Below are 21009 nucleotides of genomic sequence, written 5' to 3' on the forward strand. Positions count from 1 at the left end.
TCCCCCACAGTCCAAAGACATGCAGGTTAGGTTAACTGGTGACTCTAAATTGACCGTAGGTGTGAATGTGAGTGTGAATGGTTGTCTGTGTCTATGTGTCAGCCCTGTGATGACCTGGCGACTTGTCCAGGGTGTACCCCGCCTTTCGCCCGTAGTCAGCTGGGATAGGCTCCAGCTTGCCTGCGACCCTGTAGAAGGATAAAGCGGCTAGAGATAATGATGAGACTTTTATCTACTTTTAGTACTTGTGTGAAAATCTGATGATGTTTTAGGTCATATTTATGCAGAAATATAGAAAATTCTAAAGGGTTCACAAACTTTCAAGCACCACTGTAAGTATCTCAGGGTCTTGTTCATGAGTGAGGGTAGGGGGGAGCGGGAGTTGGACAGATCGATCAGGGCAGCATCAGCAGTGATGTAGATGCTAAATCAGTCTGTTGTGGTAAAGAGAGAGCTGAGCCAATAGGCAAATCTCTCAATTTACTGGTCCATCTATGTTCCCACCCTCATCTATGGTCACGAGCTATGGGTAGTGACCGAAAGAATGAGATTGCAGATACAAGCGATCGAAATGAGTTTTCTCTGCAGGGTGGCTGGGCTCTCCCTTCAAGACTGGTTGAGAAGCTTGGTCATTCGGAGAGAATCAGAGTAGAACCGCTGCTCCTCCACATTGAAAAGAGTCAGTTGAGGTGGGCCTGGATGTCTCCCAGGAGAGGTTCTCTGAGCATGCCCCACCAGGCAGAGACCCCAGGGCAGACCCAGGACACGTTGGAGAGATTACATCTCTTGGTTGGTCTGAGAGCATCTTGGTATTCCCCTGGAAGAGCTGGTGGAGGTGGCCAGGGAGAGGGAAGTCTGGGCTGCTCTGCTTAGGCTGCTACCCCCATGACCTGGACCCAGATAAGTGGCAGAAAATGGATGGATGGATGGATGGATGGATGGATGGATGCTACATTATATGGCCAAATGTATGTGGACACCTGACCAGTCACACCCATCTGTCCTATTTGAACATCCCATTCTAGTCACCCCTTTGCTGTTATAACTTTCATGCTCTTGGGGAGGCTTTCTGCTAGATTTTGTAGCATATTTGTGGGGATTTGTGCTAGCATATTTGTGAGGTCAGGTACAGATGTTGAGCAATGACGCCTGATGTTCAGTTCGTGTTCCAATTCCATACCAACCTTTATGGACCTCGCTTTGTGTATTGTCATGCTTGAACAGGTTTGGGACCCTTCATTCAATGAAGGACAATCTTAATGCTACAGAAGACAGAGACATTCTCGACAAGTATGTGCTTCAATCTTAAGAGCCCATATATGGGTGTGATCATCAGGTGTGCGTATACTTTTGGCCATGTAGTGTGTGTCAGATTCACAGTCATCAGCTCTCAACTGTTGCTGATAGATCAACTTCATTGTGCTTTGGCATGGATAAAGGTGATGAATCAGAATAACTTCACTGATTTGCACTGTGCCTTCCCGTTAGGGGAAAAGTGGACCCAAGCGATGACAACAAAATGCCTCCACTGCATAACAGAGCCTCCAATTAGTCACCTATCTGTCTATGTCCTGTGTGACATTGTCTTTGATAATCTTTAAAAAAAAACCCTGAAGATGTCAGTATTACCTAATGCTCTCATTATGTAAAGTCTTGACTTCGACCCCGAAATATAGTACAAAGGTCTTGGCAAACTTTTTCCTCTGGCTGTAGTTCCTATAAGTGGCCAAGAGAGCGCATCACAGTCCTGCTTCTTGTTTAAAGTCTCAACCGAAGAAGTGCTGAATCCTTCAGTAGCAGAGGAGTTTTAACTGTGAGCTGTCTACTGAAACTAAACCACATATATTTACTGTGTACTGTGTTAGTACATTTAGCACGTGTTTGGGCAGATTTAATCCGCAAACTGTTGAATGCACATGGGCTAATTTTGTTGCTAGTTCACATTTGAGGATTTATCTATTATTGCACAAATGCAACAAACAAACAAACAAACAAACAAAAACAAACAAACAAACAAACAAAATGTACACGTTGCTTCAGTTGTTACTCTGTGTGTATTCTTATTTCTAGCACTGAGGAGTGCTAGAAATAAGAGGGGACGTTTGACTTGTTGAAACGCAGTCATTAACATTTTTTTCCTCATTTTCATTAGATTTCCCTCAGTGCAACACAGCTTCAGGAAGAAGTGTAGTACATTAGGAGCTTAGAACTGTTCAAATCGCAAATAAAGTTTGCTACCAAAAGTGTCTAAAGCTTTGATTTCTCGGATATTTCGATTATCAGATTCCAGACTGGAAATCAACCAGTTTCAGTCATTTCTTTCTTGTTCATGCTGGGAATCGGTTTGCTTGATTGTACTCATTTGCCCATTTATTAAATAAACCTACGTCGGAATGTTTGTATTCCACATAATTGCAAGTAACACATAATTGGGAATAAAGGCTGTAGGCTACTTGACTAAATATTTATCATGGGTTAAACAATAAAATCATTTTATGAGGATACCATCTGTATGTCAAATATCTATTGTGTGGCTTTGCTGATGTTTCCTAATATTTATTTATTTATTTGCTTGCTTGCTAACTTACAGTTTGTGCTTTTTGGATGGGAACGATGTAAGATCTTCTACTCGTGTTGAATTAATTAAAGAGAAAACAACCTTTGGATTCACTGACCTTGCGGCACAGAGCACAGGCTGTATCTTGTAATGATGGTAGTAAAACCGCTAAAATCAAACAAACCGGGCTAAATAACATGGCTCACATGTTCACGGGTTAGCGTTATGACCACGTGTCTCCTCTTATTTGAATGAGGCACCGTATTCGTAATTTGGACCTATTAGCTCGGTCCATCGTCTTTACGGTCTCCGCTCAGGTGGTGCAGATTTCGCGCATGCGCACACAGAGAAGTCGGCAACCAGGTGTAGTCAGCGATAACGCGCACTTGTGATCTCAGGCATTCGCTCTTACTCAGAAAGGACTGTACGGATATCCTCGCAGATGTCGTTAATAGAGAGGCTGGACTGGCGGGTAAGTTATTTTTAATTTTTATTTTTTTGTGAATAATGCATGGGATTTTCATATTAGTTAGAAAATGCAGACAACTATTGATCCTATTTCTGTTTCTTGTCGACCCAGTTTTGAAGTTTTATTTGTTATCTTGTCACCTTTTGTTGGGATTAAGCTGCTACCTGTTCTCATCACTATGGACTGTTTACACAATGAAACGAAACATGTTAAGAACAATAATGGTAAATTGATAGATGCAATAATAATAATAATAATAATAATAATAATAATAATAATAATAATATACGAACAAAATAGGCCTATTAGTAACTTCACAGTTTGCTTTTAGTTTTGCTCATCAAGTATCCTACAAAGACAAGCCTGTCTGTGGGTTTAATTACTGCTTAATTAATGGCTAAGAGAGAGCCTGGACTGTTTTCTATATCCTGCAGTGTAGGTGAACTAAATATTTTATTGCAGCCCATTTTCAGTGTGTAATGTAGAATATAGAACTAAATATCCTGTGTCCCAGACAGAATTTTGACTTGTTTAGATTAAATTAACCACATAGACTTATCCATTAGTGACATTATTTGGTTGAGATTAAATTGCGCGAAAGAAAGAGAAAAAAATGTATAGATACAAATTTAATAATCAGAGTTGCCTTTATAAGACCATTAAGGCCCAAGGCCTTGTGTGCTGTGCTGCTAATGTAAAATTAATAGGCTAGGCCATATGGAATATTACATATTTATAGCTAATACTGTATATAGATAATAACCTGGCTAAATACAAATATTTAGTTACATTTATAACCCCCAATAAGAAGGCATTAAACAAGTAATGGTTAAATTGTTGATAGCCGAAATCCTCTGCTAGAGTTTACAAATTGAAATAGTTTACACCTGCCTCCAGTAATCATCTAAATGACACGAATACAGTAAATTCAAACCGGACTGATGTTTAAAAATGCTTAAACATTCTTAAAATCACACAGCTATTTTAACTAATATTGCATTTTGATGAAAACGGGTTAACATAGATTATTTACATTGCTTTAACCAAATGGCTTCCTTAATAATGCATTTTTCTTTTTATAATAAAGTTATAGTAATTTAATGGTAATAGTAATAATACTAGTAGTAATAGTAGTTAATTTTATAGTAAATTCTTTGTAAATTTACTGCTGGAAAAAAAAACGTCAGTTTTTCCACTGGGAATTTTTTTTAATCTATGAAAAACCTTTCTTTAAAAGTTTTGGTTGTGTAAACGTAAATTAGGCCAAATGAAGTCATTTAGAAACAAAACACACTGCTTAATGGGTAACCCTCGAATAAATAATAATAATAATAATAATAATAATAATAATAATAAGCAGAAGAAGAAGGAGAAGAAGAAAGCCAATTTGATGAAAGAGGTTATCTGTTATTCTGCAGCTTGTATGCGAAAACAAGCGAAAGTCGTCAGAGAGGCCGCGGAAAAGCAGCTCGGCTAAAAACGGTAATTAAGATTAGAGAGGGGATCTCTGGTGCTTAGTGGTTAAGTGAATGCAGATCGGCGGTTAAGCTCTGGATCCTCAGACAGAGTTTTAGAAAGTTCAGAAGAACTATTGGGAGCCATCGCACATAGTTCAAACATATTATTAACTATACTTAAACAACAACATCATCATCAACAGCAGCAGCAGCAGCAGCAACAACAACAACAACAACAACAACAACAATAATAATAATAATAATAATAATAAGATGATGATGATGATGATGATGATGACGACGCTTTAACAGGATATACATAAATTAAAAAATTAATAATTTAGTCTACACTAATTTAACGTAACATAGTTTCTGAGCAATAATCGTATCAGATATGCCTGCCAACTTTACTTTTTCTTTAAGTTTTATCGAACGTAAAATGGAGCCTCTGAGTGATGAATAGGCGGACAGCGCGCTGATTGGTCCGTTGTTTCTGCAGCAACCAATTGGCCAGGACATGAGTGATTCTACCCTAAAGTCCCCGCCCACCCGCGGTGTCTATGCAAATATAGTGGCGATGCTTCCAACAGGATAAACGAGTCGAGCACAGGACAGACTTTCGCCTGTGAGAAGGAGTCCACTTTCTTAGTTTGAGAAGTTTCACACTGCGGTTGTTATTTGTAGCTGATCTTCTGCTTTTTTTTAACCTCTTTTTTCCTCTCGGTACGTGATCACTTGGGCAGTTGGAAGAGTCAGTGTGAGTAGTTGTGTTCATGCGGCGTTTCACCTCCTCACTGCTGATTAATAACTCAGTGCTGACCAGTCCTTCAGCGGTGATTAATCCCTCAGTGCTGATCAGTCCTTCAGCGGTGATTAATCCCTGTCTCTCCCGAGGCGCGGCGGCTGCGTGTGCCAGAGTTGATGCATTTCCTCACTGTGTATAGTGTGCTCCCTGGACTAAACTGTAGGCGACGAGCGTTTATCTTGTCAAGTCTTCGTGTGTAAGGCCTGTAACGTTTGCATTCTGTCAAAAAAAAAAAAATGTTGTGGAAGTTAGCAGACAACGTGAAGTACGAGGAGGATTGCGAGGTAAGTACCGTAAATGGGCACATCAGTAGAAAACTGTGCTTCTTGCATAAGTGCTGATTTCCTGTTTCGAATTCATGTTTAAAAAGTTCTATATTTTCAGCACAACAGCTATAAATTGTTTCAAAGAAAAAGTACAGTCTTCAAAGCTGCTTGTTCACGTGCCTCTGTTTAAAGCTTAACATTTCACAACTGATCAAGATCAGGTAAAAAAAAAAAAAAATCTGAGGAAATCTGCTGAAAGTTATAACCGGCTTTCCAAACTAATAACGTGTTATACTGTGATTTTTAAAAACGTATAATTTACCATTTGCGTTTACATTTTCACTACATGATGGACTTTAAGCAGACTTCTTTACTCTATGCTGTTTTCATTTCCCTGCTGAAGAACTGGACTGTAGCTCTATAAAATCCTCATCCTCTACGTATATGCTCAATCTTCGACATTACCACTACACGAATAGCCTAATTAAACTCAATTATATTTAACGCCAGCGAGGTGTAAATACCAGGTTTCCTTCCTGTAAATGAATTATACAGCCCTCCTGATTCACTTTGGCTTTGACGTACAACATATTGATGAGAACTGTTTGGGTGTCGCGCGCGCTTTGACAGTTACACGGTATTATCTAACATAAGGCCGCCTTATCTATCTATCTATCTATCTATCTATCTATCTATCTATCTATCTATCTATCTATCTATCTATCTATCTATCTAGTGCTAAAATGTGATCTTAAAAAAAGAACAGAAAAACACATCATCATGGCACAAGTCCTCTATGGCACGGATATTACTCAAAATAAATTGAACAGATATTTTTTTTTTGTCAGATATTGACAATGCTTCTATCCTTAAATAATAATTAATATGGATTTCATTAATCAAGGGTAAAATTGAGTTTCTCTCTTCTTCTTCTTCTTCTTCTTCTTCTTCTTCTTATTATTATTATTATTATTATTTTAGTATTAAAATAATATTTTAATTTTATTATTTTATTATACTATTAGTATAGCTAAATTGGTTTATCTTAAATTATGTTCAATTTAAGAAGAGCATAACCTCTATTGTGACATATACAAGTATAGTACAGTGAAATTAATTTCTTTGCAAATCTCAGTATATTAGATAGCTGGAGTCAGAACATAGGATCAGTTATTATACTGTGCCCCAGAGCTGAAAGGGTTTTTCTCGGGGGTCCAACAATGGCATCATGGCAGTGCCTTGGCTTGAAGTCATGCCCTTGTTATCAGTAGCCCGAAGCATTAACCTCTGAGCCTCCACTGCTGAATTGATTTTGCATTTTGACTTATTGTATAAGCTGTAGATCTACATAACTGTATCCTTTTAAATTCATTTTTTAGTTGACATTAATGAGACATTATCTACGTTTCAGCAGGACAGGCACGATGGCAACAGTAATGGAAATTCACGGTTACCGCATCATCCAGTGGTTAGTCAGCCCCTCTACAGTCCGACGCCTTCTCTATCACACTCAACCGGTTCTGACTTTCAACCTCCATACTTCCCTCCTCCCTACCAACCACTACCTTACACCCAACCAAATGACCCTTACTCTCACCTCAGCGACCCGTTCAACATTAACTCTATCCACCAGTCCCCGGCATCTAATCAGCAACAGCCATGGCCTGGCCGTCAAAGCCAAGACGGGATCGGACCACATGCCCGCAGTGGACTCGCCACTCAGATTCTGGGCTTAGATGGTGGATCATCCAGTGTTCGGAGAGATGGCTTTAGGCGGCCAGAGTTGCTACCTCCACATGTCCATGGACTTGAGACAGCAATGGGCGAGAACATGGGACTGCACGAAATGGGGCAAGGACTCGATGACGTCCAAGTGAGTGTTCTTCAGCCAAATGCTCGATTCTTTCAAATAGAGCAATTAGGCCTTTCTTCTTCATATATTATTGCTTAATTGGAATGAAAGTATTTAACCAGACACACACACCTATAATATGAGACATTCTGATACATGTAAAAGGGCATGTAATCATTTTCTTTTTTAATTTTGTCTTGTTTCAGCATGTGGATGATCACAGTATTGTAACTGCTGACCAGACAGTCATCAAAAAAGGTTGGTTTGGTTTTCTTTCCTTGCAGAATGACAATCTTTTCAGCTGTCTGTTCTACTTTTGTGCAAAAACAGGAACAAGGTCATGTGATATCAAATTACAGGTTTTGATCACTTAATTTCAGTGGGGTTTTTACTATGAATAATGTTGTTTTTATTTAAAAAATAGTGTGCTTTAATAATGGGAAATGCAGGGATGCACGTAACGCATGTATGGCATAAATTATTGCACCCAGTCCAGATGCATTGCACAATGAAAATGTGTCTAGCAAGAGCTGAAGAAGTTCTGGTTTAAACTTTACCACTAATCCTCTTGGGCATGTGCTCCATTTAACTAATCTGGGTTTGATCCTCACTGCATTGTAGTTCTCGTTCAGGCTGAATGGAAAGTCAGCAGGAGGAATCTTCTCAAAATGGCACACAGATTGACAAGTTGCGGAATGCTCTGCTGGCTCAGAGAGGAGAAACCTAGGCCATCTTTGTTGTCTAAGCTTAATTCTTTTTGTGTTTTGAATTGGCGTTGAGTGCTGTCAGAGTTTAGCACCTCAGTAAACTCACGCGAAAGGAGAAAACGTGAAACAACAGCACTTGGGGTGGGGCACCATGGAAACAAACACAGTTTACTCAGTCATTTGTTGTGATAGGAAAAAAAAAAATAAGTAAGCGTACAGAGACATTTTTGAAGGGCTTGTCCATCTAAAAGTTTGTGATAATACTTTATAAAGGAGAATTGATATAACCAGCTTGTAAAAGATGTAGTTAAAGTTTTAGCGACATGAAGTTAAAATTTGGTTTTGCCTATAGATAACGATGAAAGAATAAAAGAAATGCATGACAAAGTGTCTTGAAAAGGAGAAACATGAAAAAGACAAGTACTCAAATAGTCATTTATATTACTAGTGATAAATTCTGGTATGAATAATTCGTGTAACATGGTTGGCAGCATTTATTAAAAACAAAACAAATAAAATCAAAATGAATCAGCCTGTTAGATGGGATTGTATTTTAGTGATGGAAAAGAATGCATCACCGAAATCTTTGGGAAAATGTCTGCCATTGCTATTTTATACAATATATTTTTTCACATGTCTGCTCCATGGGAAGCTTTCACCGCAAGCTGATTTGACAGATATGGTATGTGTTACAGTCAGTCAGTAATTTTGAGTTTCTTTTAACTGTGGAGCATCTTGACAAATGCACATTTGCATCAATACTTTGAAGGACTTGATTACAGTATGGATAACTTTGGCACAATGTGGGGTTCTGTGGTTTACATAAGTCACAGTTTTGGTTTTATTATCCAAATGACTACTTCTACCATCTGAGCCAATGATCTCAGCTTGGGCGCAGAATAGAACATTTAAAAGGGATGAGCAAAAATATAATATTATGGCATACCATGGGCATAACCACAATGGACAATATTCAAGTAAATGACAGACTTTAGTTCTTTTTAAATTAGCCAATCAAATCAAAACAGGGTGGATTGCCTTGACTTCAATTTCTGTCAAGGCAATCCTCAGTCTGCTGATGCGGCGGTAAACTGTAGAAAACTGAAGTTCAGTTTCCAGATGAGGCATATTTTGGCCAAGGCTACAGTGTTGTGTAATATAAGAATACATATTCTAATTATGTGATAAGCAGCACTTAATGGAAAACTATCAGGTGATGATTGAAGTTTATTTTGACATGCTTGATGAGACAGTAGTTAAACATCTGGCTAGCTAAGCACTGTCAGAGAGCTTGCTAAGTTATATGGTGCCTTAGCAGTATTAGTAGTAAACATTATGATGATAAAGATGACTTTTGAATGAGATTCCAAGGTGACTTGACAATCCTCACTAATTTTATGTTTATGGTTTGCTTCATATGAATTTAATGGGCTTATTACAATCATGTTACTGCATTTCAGAGCTATCAGCAAGAATGTTGACATTTATGTTTTCTTTGAAACATGCAGCCTCCCACCAATATTTAGGATCTGGTTATAACCTTGCAATACACAGTACACATTATGATTTGCTGAGTCATTCTTATAGTTATAGTCAAGAAGTGGAAAAGTAGTTACAAAAAATGTTTGGTACAAATGAGGCAAGTGAGCCTGTTTGCATGTAAACTTACAGTCATATCAAAAGTGTTTCACAGCGGTTTGTCAGCAAGGATAATGCCTGTTGCTCATTAGAAATGCTGACTCACAAAACAGCAGTGTCACATTAAAAAAAAATAAAAACAGCAAAAATGCAAAGAAAGGTTAAAAAAATTAATCAAATAATTTAAGAAAAAAGATAATTTCATATTGTGCTGAATCAGGGTGTGACTTTGTAATGCTAATGTAATACTAAAAGAAGACAGTTTCTCATCTCATCTCATCTCATTATCTCTAGCCGCTTTATCCTGTTCTACAGGGTCGCAGGCAAGCTGGAGCCTATCCCAGCTGACTACGGGTGAAAGGCAGGGTACACCCTGGACAAGACGCCAGGTCATCACAGGGCTGACACATAGACACAGACAACCATTCACACTCACATTCACACCTACGGTCAATTTAGAGTCACCAGTTAACCTAACCTGCATGTCTTTGGACTGTGGGGGAAACCGGAGCACCCGGAGGAAACCCACGGGGAGAACATGCAAACTCCACACAGAAAGGCCCTCGCCAGCCACGGGGCTCGAACCCGGATCTTCTTGCTGTGAGGCGACAGCACTAACCACTACACCACCGTGCCGAAGACAGTTTATTTTTATTTATTTATTTTGCCTGGTCGTTTCTGTCGTGTAAGATGTGGCCAGTTCCCACTCCCTGTCTGATTCCAGTCACTCTGGGAGGGTGAGGGCACGCGTCCTCAAGGGATTGCAAGCTGCCCTGTTTTTTTGCATGAGCTCTCAGTGTCCACTAGTGCTGAACTATGACTCAGTCACAGACGGCAGTTGGAATGATGGGATTCAAACTCAGGTCCTAACAGCAAAGCATGACCCTCTTATGCAGTTACACCAGTTGGTAGTCACATGATGTGCTCAGGAAAAAAAAATGTATTCTGTCATAATTCCTTAAAACAACAACATATTGTCAGCATATGCTCATTTTGCAGACTTGTAATTTACACCGAATTGAGCACAGAATTTCACACACAGCCTTTGCATTATTTGTATATTATTTTATGTTGCATATTTGATTATTGTTACCATATGGTTTATGTGTATAAAAAATACCCATGATACAAATATCTGTTTTGTTCTAAATCACCAGCCATCTGTAATTCTTATCTATTATTATTATTTTTTTCCCCTCTCCCCTGTGAAACCAATGGCATGAATAATGCCTGTTTCTCTGGAAGACATCTGTTTGTTTGTTTTTCTTTTTTTCTCAGACTATGACATGGAGGCTAATCTTAGGGTGCTACTTTCCCTCTATAGCATTAACACAGCTTCTTCTTTAGTACTAACCCTTGTTAAGCAGTAAAGAAAGTAGGAACAGAACTATGGAATTAATGGCTTATAGTAAGCAATAATTTGTGACTAATGTGGTATTTACTTCTTGCATCTCTTGTGTAGCTGCTTGCTTAGTGATTGGTGTGTAGGATGATGCATGTCTGCTTCTCATTAAAAACCTTGGGGTGATCATTTCCTAAAAATTTCAGAGACCACAGTGTCTTCATATTGAGCATCAGTGAATATATATGCTTATGAGATTTCCTGAGGAGGAAAGTATGGCATCCCCCACCCCCAACTCCTTCCTGTTTGCAGACAATGGATTAATTTCCAGTGATCAGGTGCTTGCAAACACAGTGAAGATAAATTTACATGCATGCAATATTGTAGTGATCCCAGGTTCCCAGCAGACTTTATAAAGGAAGGGTGAAAAAGGTTTTTAAAAAGTTTACATAAGGATTCCAATTGAAGTGAAAGTTTCTTTAAAAAAGCACAGAAGGCTGTTTTCCACAGCTGGACTTTTCAATTTAAATGTCAGCTAATCTAATATATTTACAAAAGAGAGGAAGATACTGGATTCTGGACTGAATTAGTGACCAATAATGAAACAGTTGAAGAAAGAATGACAGTCTAACAAATATTACATTTTGTAGTATTTTTATTAAACACAAAAGTAATAATGCCATTGCAAATTTTAAACGGAATGACAAGATAATTATCTTTGGTCACTTTGCTCATGTCCCTTGTATTACTGATGAACATTACCCCATCTCTCCTGTGCAGGTCCAGTGACTCATCCTAAGGGCAACCCAATAGGTGTTCCCTTCCAGAGGGAGTCCCTGCTGGGTATGGTGTCAAATCCCACAGAAGTGTTCTGTTCTGTCCCTGGCCGCCTCTCTCTGCTCAGCTCCACCTCTAAGTACAAAGTGACTGTAGCCGAGGTTCAGAGACGCCTATCCCCGCCTGAGTGTCTCAACGCCTCCCTGCTTGGCGGGGTACTACGCAGGTGAAACCTGCTTATACACAGTCAAATAATACAGTCAAATAAATCTACAAGCATAGTAGTGAAGTGCTGGTTTTGATATTGATTTCTGTTATATTTTGGTATAGAGAATGCTGTGATATGAGTAAAATGTGTGACACTGTGTTGTGTGAGTGGAGTTTAAAACAACATGCTTACATAACATACTGTTACTATGTAATGGTTGTCACTGGATATATTAGTATTAGTGCCATGGTTCAGTGGGTGATTTTAATTACTGTGTAAGTTTTAACTTGCAAGATGTGAACTGAAGATCATAAATATCTAAGATTATCAGACACTACCTGTCAAACATTTGGGCATATCTGCTCAAAGAAGGGCTTTTTTCCTTTTTACTGTTTTCTACTATGTAGAACAAGAAGGAACACATTATAAAATAATGTATAGAATAGTACAGTAAATAAGATGTGTTTTAAAATGAGACATTTAAAATTTTAATTGTGTTCCCAGTGAAGCTTTACAGATCTTGGATTTTTCTCAACCAGCTTTGAGAGAGAGCTTCAACCTGAAGGTTTTACTGAAAGTTTCCAAATATACCAAGCTCCCCACTAAAGAAAAATATTAGAAAGTTACTTCTAAATAAAAACGACTTATTAAAAATACATTTAAATTTAGAACTAAATAGGTGTACATAAGTAGTAACTTGTACAATTTTCAACCATCAACTATAAATACAATGGATTTGTACACACACACACACACACACACACACACACACACACACACACACACACACTATTTCGAGGACATTTGGGTTTTTTCGGTCCTCACAATGGGTTAAACACACACACACACACACACACACACACACACACACACACACACACACACACACTCTCAGAGTCTTATTAAGTAGGTCATAAAGAGATTGGCAGAGGGGGTTGGCAGAAGCAGGGTGTTCACTCCTTCCCAATGATGAGTCTCTCTCTTACTCACCGATGTAGAGGACAACGCCAAGCCTCCAAGTCTAGTCATGCAGAAACCTGAAGCAGCTCAATTAAGTGGGGAATGTGTGTGTGTATTGTGTGAATTCTCACTGAAGAAGCGCTGGAGCTATGTTTCTATTAGCAGTTTTCTCACATAGTCACGTATTCAGTAAGCCACTGAAAATGGTCTCTTATTATTCTCAAAACGTGCTTGTCTGTACATTTTTTTTAAATCACACAGGGCGAAATCAAAGAATGGTGGGAGATCACTTCGAGAGAAGTTGGATAAGATTGGACTGAACTTACCAGCAGGACGCAGGAAGGCGGCTAACGTCACTCTGCTAACTGCACTTGTAGAAGGTATATGGAGAAACCATTATTACCCTCACTGTGACTATAAAGTCAGATAAGTGGTCCATGTTAGAACTACTGCGGCATTTTATCAGTGACTGATAATATTTTGACCCATGTTGTCTCAAGCAGTGTTCTAATTAACCTAACGACTAAAATGTCTAATTGGAGAGTCAGGTTAATTTAGCTTAAATTTTAATTCTGAAATGTTAAACAAAATCCTTATTCCCAGCCTAGCTTTTGAAAAACTAGCATGATGAAAGAGTTCACACCACCTGAAAGGATGTTCCTGCTGACATTTTAAGGTTAGCAAGCAGCTGCCTAAAACCTGAAGAGCGAGAAATGTCTCATAAAAGCCAGGCCTATAAATTCCAAAGGATCTTCTACATTGCAGCTATTTATCACGCTAGACAGTGACAAGTACTGGCATAGTAACCTAAGCATTCTCTTCAATCATAAATTGCTAACCTGGTATTTTTTTCCCTCAGTTCCACACTACAAATTAAACTTAAGGGCATGCACTAACAAAGGCTTTAATTTCACAATACTTTATATCCAGAATTAACTTTTATAAAAGAATATTCAAACCTTGAATCAGAGAGATGTTAATAAATGGATCATGTGTATTATCGCCCTCAGCTATATGGAATCTTTTTCTTTTCTGTATCACTGTCATTCTCAATGTTAATAGGAATAGGAACATGACCAGAAGGCTGAATTGGGGCTTATTATCATGTGTTTGGTAGCCAAGAGGGGAAGCTGACCTTAAAGATGTGTGTGCTATTTGTGTGTTATTGTTAGACATAATGACTATGTGTAGTCGATCAATAAGAGCCTCTGTTGGGTGTCTAAGATTGTTTGGTGCCTTCAGCTACATTAATCCCAGTAAACACATGCAATGTGACTATACAATGTGACCCCCCTCCCCCCAACAGAAGATGTGTCTAAGTCTGTCTGTATTTTGGTGTAATTTGATTTATTAGTGGAACTCTTGGGTTAATGTTTAAGTAATGTTGGTTCAAAGAATCACATGCATCTGACTCATTTGTGATTAATGTCTGCAGGGGAGGCTGTACACCTGGCCCGTGACTTTGGTTATGTCTGTGAGACAGAGTTTCCTGCTAAGGCAGTGGCTGAATATCTGGGAAGACCCCATGTTGAACGCAACGAAATCAACTCGCGCAAAAACATGCTTCTGGCTGCCAAGTGAGTTTCAGTTGTTAAAGTGCTTTCATTTGTCAAAGAACAAACAAATTGCCATTCTGCGTTGCATTCTTAATTTATCCTAATAAAATTCATGTACTGTTTAGTAATTAGAAAAGGGTATGGATTCTTAGCTTGTTAAATGGATTCTATTTAGAACTATTTCTTAAAGGCAAAGCCTGTGTGAGAGAATTTGGAGAATCTTTAAGACCATGATTCTCAAAATTGGATCCAGGAGTTTGTGAAACATAGCCAGGGGATCTGCAATTTCTTTTTAAATTCAATTTTGTGACAGTGGTACAAATTACATCCCACCATTATCAAACTTATTTGACTGGACACTTGAATGGATTTAATCCAAATCTCAATACCTCACAAACAAGTTGGGTATAAATAATGTTCACTTGAATCTTATCACTATTTTAATAAAATGTGTTCTCTGAGTGGAATGTTTGGGAAGGTAAAGATCTACCGCTTCAACTAACTGTTTTTTTTATTATTTTTTTATTTTATTTTTTCAGTTAAGTGCCCATGGATACAAAATATTTGAAAACTTTTGCTTTTAATGGTTCCACTGAACCATCTAACAAAACAATACAGTTATGTATTTTATTCTAAAATACCTCTTATGTTTTATCATATACTGTATGCTAATATTAATATAATATTGATATAGTTTAATACAATATTTAATCTGATAGAATTTTTATGGCAGTAGGCACACTGTATACACCTGGGGATCATTCTGAAGGCAGTTGGCAGGTGTGTGTGTGTGTGTGTGTGTGTGTGTGTGTGTGTGTGTGTGTGTGTGTGTGTGTGTGTGTGTGTGCAAGTGTGGCTGCACACTGTTCTTGATGTTCATAAGACAGGGCCTAAAGTCACTTTTTGGTGGTTCATATTGACAAAGATGTATCATTTTTTAAACACTGCTTTTGTATTGTGTTATCTCACTTTTGTCGTAAAATTGTGGTAATAATATAAGAGAATTCATGTTTTGTACTTAACAAATATCTGGCATTTTTTCCACAAAGGCAAATCTGCAAGGAGTTCACAGACCTCCTGACCCAGGATCGCAGTCCGCTGGGCAACTCACGGCCAGTTCCCATCCTCGACCCGGGCATCCAAGGCTGTCTGACTCACTTCAGCCTCATCACACACGGCTTTGGCTCACCAGCCATCTGTGCTGCCATGACCTCGCTGCAGAACTACCTCAATGAGGCTCTGAAGCAGGTGGACAAAATGTACCTTAATGCAGCTGGAGACTCCTCACAAGGCTCCTCAGATGGAAGCAGCAAAGCTATGGACAAGATGGACAAGCACAGGAAGTGAAGCATCCAGGTTGTGCTAGAACATTTTTTTTTTCAGGACCACAGAGCGGCCGGTGCCTCATCACCTTCTTGTCAGTCTAGTTGTTAATGGCTCAGTGCCCCTTCCTTCATATTCTGGTCTTCCAGAACACAGATGCCAGCTATTCTTTGCTGTTCCGAGTAGCTGGCACAGCTTGTTGTAATTTCTCCACCAACATCTCTAGACACATGCTCATCCAAAAATATGGTGGGAGCTTTTTTTTCTCTCTTTTCTTAACCAGATACCATTTCAAGAGTTTATATGTGGATTTTAGGTTTTTTTCATGAAGAGAAAGTCCCACATTTTTGATATCATCATCTTTGGTGCTGACCCTCTATACAACATGCAGAAGACATGTGACCTACTTTGAGAGAATAAGTAGCTTTTTTTGCTTGACTTCATTTGGATGCAGTGTTATTGTACTTCTGTCTGTGGAAGTATTGTTAGCATGAATGAGTGTTATGTATTTCTCTATTCTCTTCATAACTAAGTATAGATATAAATGTTACTAAATACACTGAAAGATTTGTCAAGTGACAATTTGGACTAAATACCAAATATTCTTTCAGGGTTTTTTTTTTTTTAAGCGTCTTATTAGCTTTACACCAAATGTTCACTGATTTAAGATCACAATAATGAACAAATTTGGCCCAGTTAAGTACACTGGTAACCTGCTTAATATTTTTCCTCCACAGCCAACATTTTTCTGAAGATCAGAGTCAGACAGACCAATGCGTGTGGTGTGTTTTGTGTGATATTATACGTTTTCTGTAAATACAGTATGTTTTTTTTATACTTTAGATTAAATGGACTAGAAAATTTGCTTCCACTTCTTCACCCTAAATGTAAATATTTTCTAATTTATGTTGTAATTTAATGGGATTTGTAAATACTGGTACAATTCTGGTGTATGGTTTTGCTTTCAAAAAGATGTCTTAATCTTTCTATAAATAGGTTAGGTTTTTTTATCATATAGTAATTAGGCCTTGGGGATTTTTTTTTCTTTTCATGTATGTGTAAAAGCCTTTTAAAGCTATAGTATAAAGAAGAATAAAAAGAAAACATTGTGCATAGTTACAATTGTTTAAGTTTTCTCATTTATGTGGTTGGCTCATTAGTACACTCTAATACACATGCACATACACTTCTGCCAGTGAGGCATGGAGATAAAAGCCATTTCAAGGGTAAATAATAGTTCAAATGTAAGCAAAAGAGAAAAATAGTAGTCATAGTAAAAAGTGCTACTTTTGTTACATGTCATATGAAACCAAACTAAATAGTAGATGATAGGATTTCCCAGAAAACCTCTTGTGACAAAAAGAATCAAACAGGTGTCTTATGGATCTCCCTGTAGTTTGTTTATTCATCACCCATAAACACAGTTCCGTATTTTCACCTCTCACCTTTTTGTGCTCTAAATGGGTGTGACAGCAAAACTGATGAGTATGAGAGATAAGGTCCTGCATGTTTTTTTTCTTTTTTTCATTATATTTTTTCATTATTTCATTTTATTCACTATGCTGATTCTTTGTGGGTACTGTACAACAGGAGAGTGAGCTGTTTAGCAATGCTTGCCAGAAAGCAATAAGAAAATATTTGCTTATCATTACACACACATAATTATTCTGAAAGCAAATTACAGGATGTGTAAATGCACAGCAAGTTGTGAAATTGCTCGAGAACGGTGGCATTCTGTGTGACCATTTCAGCAATGCACCATTTCATAAAACAACATGTTTCAGGTTTTTTCATACATCTTTAAAAAAATTTACTATTATTACAGCTTGCTTATGATTATCATGCTTAATCATTATGCCTTCTTACATCTTCCTCTTTTCACACCGTGTGTGCGCGTGCGTGCATGCATGCGTGTGTGTGATTCATGTGACTGACAAGTGTGAGCTTCTCCCTCAGAACCTGATGGACCGGCCATGTGGCTTTTGCTACTAAGTTTTGGCTGCCAGTAACCGCCTTCGCTTGATTCTTTTCCTGCGAAAGACTGAAAGATAAGCCATGTTAACTTTTACAGGACTAGCTTTGATGACTAAGTGCTGATAGTTATAGCATTCATTTCCTCTTTTACCTGAAAGGTGTTGACCGAGGTGTTTTGAAATACACAAGCCTGCACATACTGTTCTTCAGACTCCTTGTTTGTGTTCCCTAAATTCAGGTCTGATGTAACCATTCTGTGTAAACTCTAGAGACTGTTGTGCATGAAAATGACAGGAGATCAACAGTTTCTGAAATACTCAAACCAGCCTGTCTGGCACCAAATTCCATGTCATGTTTAAAGTAACAGAGAGCACATTTTCCCACATTTCAATGTTTAAGAATTAACTGAAAGCTTTTGACCTGTATCTGTATTAGTGTTGTATTACTTGAAACCTTTCTTGGTCTCGAGACCAGTCTCAAGACCACTTTTTGAAGGTCTCGGTTTCTTCACGGTGACGACCACATTTTTACTCAATCTTGTCTCAGTCTCAGACATTGAGTACTCAGGATTTTATTTCAAGGCTGGTCAAGATCACAACTCTGGGGATTTCACTTAATTGCCTGTGCATTGTCTGACTGAATTGTTAACATCATTACTGTGATTGAATGTAAAATTTCCTGTTTCAAAAGAGACCAATAATGTGACTCATTGCCAATTTGAAAATTTTCTTCCTGTTAATAGCTGTCACCCCTCCTCACCCCCCTTCGCAGCCACTGGCCTTGTTCTGGTTTTGGCTCGGTCTTGCCCTGCCTTGGTCTTGGTTTTGACTTGATCTCAACCCTTAAAAGTCTGAGTCTTGTCTTGGTCTCAATACACTTTGGTCTTGGTCATGACTTGGTCTTGGTTTAGGTGGTCTTGATGACAACACTAATCTGTATGATTTTATGCATTGTGCTACTGCCATGTGATTGACTGTGAGTATATAGTTTTAGTGTATTTACTGTACAAAATAATAATAGTAGCTATTAAACATTATGCTTGAACATGAATATCTATATAATACTTTAAAGGTGACAAGGTAAACTTTAAAGGTACAACCCCGATTCCAAAAAAGTTGGGACACTGTGTAAACTGTAAATTAAAACAAAATGTGATCATTTGCAAATCATGGAAACCCGATATTTCATTGAAAATAGTACAAAGACAACATATCAAATGTTGAAGCTGAGAATTAAAAAAATATATATATATATGCTCATTTTGAATTTGATGTCAGCAACATGTTTCAAAAAAGTTGGGACGGGCATTGTGTTGCATCACCTCTACTTATAAAAACACTCTGTAAATGTTTGGGAGTTGAGGAGACGAATTGCTGTAGTTTTGAAAGATAAATATTATCCCCATTCTTGCCTGATATACAATTTCAGTTTCTCAGCAGTTCAGGGTCTCCTTTGTCATATTTTGCGCTTCATAATGCACCAAATGTTTTAAATGGGAGACAGGTCTGGACTGCAGGCAGGCCAGTTTAGCACCCGGACTCTTTTACTATGGAGCCATGCAGTTTTAATATGTGCAGAAAGTGGTTTGGCATTGTCTTGCTGAAAGAAAGAAAGAAGGCCTTCCATGAAAAAGATTTTGTCTGGATGGCAGAATATTGCTCTGAAATGTATATATCATTCAGCATTAATGATGCCTTCCCAGATGTACAAGCTACCCATGTCCTGTGCACTAATGCACCCTCATACCATCATAGATGCTAGCTTTTGAACTGTGTACTGATAACAAGCTGGATGGCCCCTCTCCTCTTTAGCCTGGAGGACGTGGTGTCCATGAGTTAAAAAAAATAATTTCTACTTTTGATGCATCAGACCTTGGGACAATTTTCCACTTTGTCTCAGTCCATCATAAAAGAACTCGGGCCTAGAGAAGGTGGCGGTGTTTCTAGATATTGTTTATATATGGTTTTAACTTGCATTTGTGGATGCAGTAATGAACTGTTTTCAGAGACAATGGTTTTCTGAAGTGTTCCTGAACCCATACAGTGATTTCCATGACAGACATGTGTCTGCTTTCAATGCAGTGTTGCCTGAGGGCCTGACAATCACAGGCATCCAATGTCAGTTTTCAGCCTTGTCCCTTGCATACAGAGATTTCTCCAGATTCTGTGAATCTTTTAATGACATTATGTACCGTAGATGATGTGATCTCCAAATTCTTTGCAAGATTATTCTTAATGTTATTCTTAAATCATTGCACTGTTTGCCCTCGTAGCCTTTCAAAGAGCAGTGAACCCCTCCCCTTCTTTATTTCTGATAGACTTCACCTCTCTGGGATGCTGTTTTTATACCCAATCGTGCTACTGACCTGTTGCCAATTAAGCAAATTAGGGTTTTTTTTAGCATTACACAACTTTTTCAGTCTTTTGTTGTCCCTGTCCCAACTTTTCTGAAACATGTTGCTGACATCAAATTCAAAATGGGCATATATTTTTTAAAAAAGCAATAAAATTTCTCACTTTCAACATTTGATATGTTGTCTTTGTACTATTATCAATGAAATATAAGGATCCATGTTTTGCTAATCTTCACATTCTGTTTTTATTTATGTTTTACACAGTGTCCCAACTTTTTTGAAATTGGGGTTGTATTTTGCATTTTTACATGCATTGTGCTAGTGTCTCTCCTTTTCTGGTGTGCATTAATTGTACTCTTAATTTGCATAAGTAGACTCTGTGGCAGTGGGGACGTGGTCAAGCATCAGCTGTGAACGGCAAGGTAGCAGGTTGAACCAGGAGGTAACGTGATGAGGTGCACCTGTGTCAAATTATTGGCTGTCTATTAATCTGTGTCTTTGTGTGTCTTGCAGACAGTCAGGAATGAGAGAGAGAGAGATCTGTGACACCCTGTCACATGTGTGTTTGTTTTGTGAATGGTCACTGAAAGTGTGCTAAAATAAAATAACTCTACCTGTTCTGAAGCCTGCTTCCCATTCCTCTGTTTCCCAAAGTCTGAGAACTGTGACACTGGTGCTGAAACCCAGGACTGAGGAACAAATGCTGCCATGGGATCTGAACCAGTCCAAGAACTCCTCCAAATGCTCACCAACAACTTCCAGCGC

General features: G+C 38.3%; 1 protein-coding gene across 4 annotated transcripts; it reads left to right on the top strand.

Moving 5' to 3' along the window:
• The first annotated feature begins 2921 nt into the window (after positions 1–2921).
• tfap2c (transcription factor AP-2 gamma (activating enhancer binding protein 2 gamma)) lies at positions 2922–17039 on the top strand. 4 transcript variants are annotated; one of them, XM_060919368.1, is made up of 7 exons: positions 2922–3029; positions 6969–7427; positions 7613–7664; positions 11874–12096; positions 13300–13418; positions 14474–14615; positions 15644–17039. In XM_060919368.1, the coding sequence occupies exons 1-7, from the start codon at positions 3000–3002 to the stop codon at positions 15939–15941; spliced, it is 1323 nt and encodes a 440-aa protein (XP_060775351.1). In that variant the 5' UTR covers positions 2922–2999; the 3' UTR covers positions 15942–17039. The 4 variants fall into 4 exon arrangements, with proteins under 4 accessions (XP_060775351.1, XP_060775350.1, XP_060775348.1 ...); XM_060919367.1 differs by having other exon boundaries at positions 2929–3029; positions 6966–7427; XM_060919365.1 differs by lacking the exon at positions 2922–3029 and adding an exon at positions 5062–5572 and having other exon boundaries at positions 6966–7427.
• The last annotated feature ends 3970 nt before the right edge of the window (positions 17040–21009 follow it).

The sequence above is a fragment of the Neoarius graeffei genome, chromosome 4 (genome assembly GCF_027579695.1).
Source record: "Neoarius graeffei isolate fNeoGra1 chromosome 4, fNeoGra1.pri, whole genome shotgun sequence".
Classification (NCBI taxonomy): domain Eukaryota; kingdom Metazoa; phylum Chordata; class Actinopteri; order Siluriformes; family Ariidae; genus Neoarius; species Neoarius graeffei.

What these genes read in the sequence shown, in the direction of transcription:
- tfap2c (XM_060919365.1), top strand. Translation starts at nt 5,525, where the DNA reads ATGTTGTGGAAGTTAGCAGACAACGTGAAGTACGAGGAGGATTGCGAG. An exon ending in CTTGGCGGGGTACTACGCAG is followed by an intron (nt 12,097 to 13,299) that starts GTGAAACCTGCT and finishes TAAATCACACAG; the next exon opens with GGCGAAATCAAAGAATGGTG. An exon ending in GCTAACTGCACTTGTAGAAG is followed by an intron (nt 13,419 to 14,473) that starts GTATATGGAGAA and finishes TAATGTCTGCAG; the next exon opens with GGGAGGCTGTACACCTGGCC.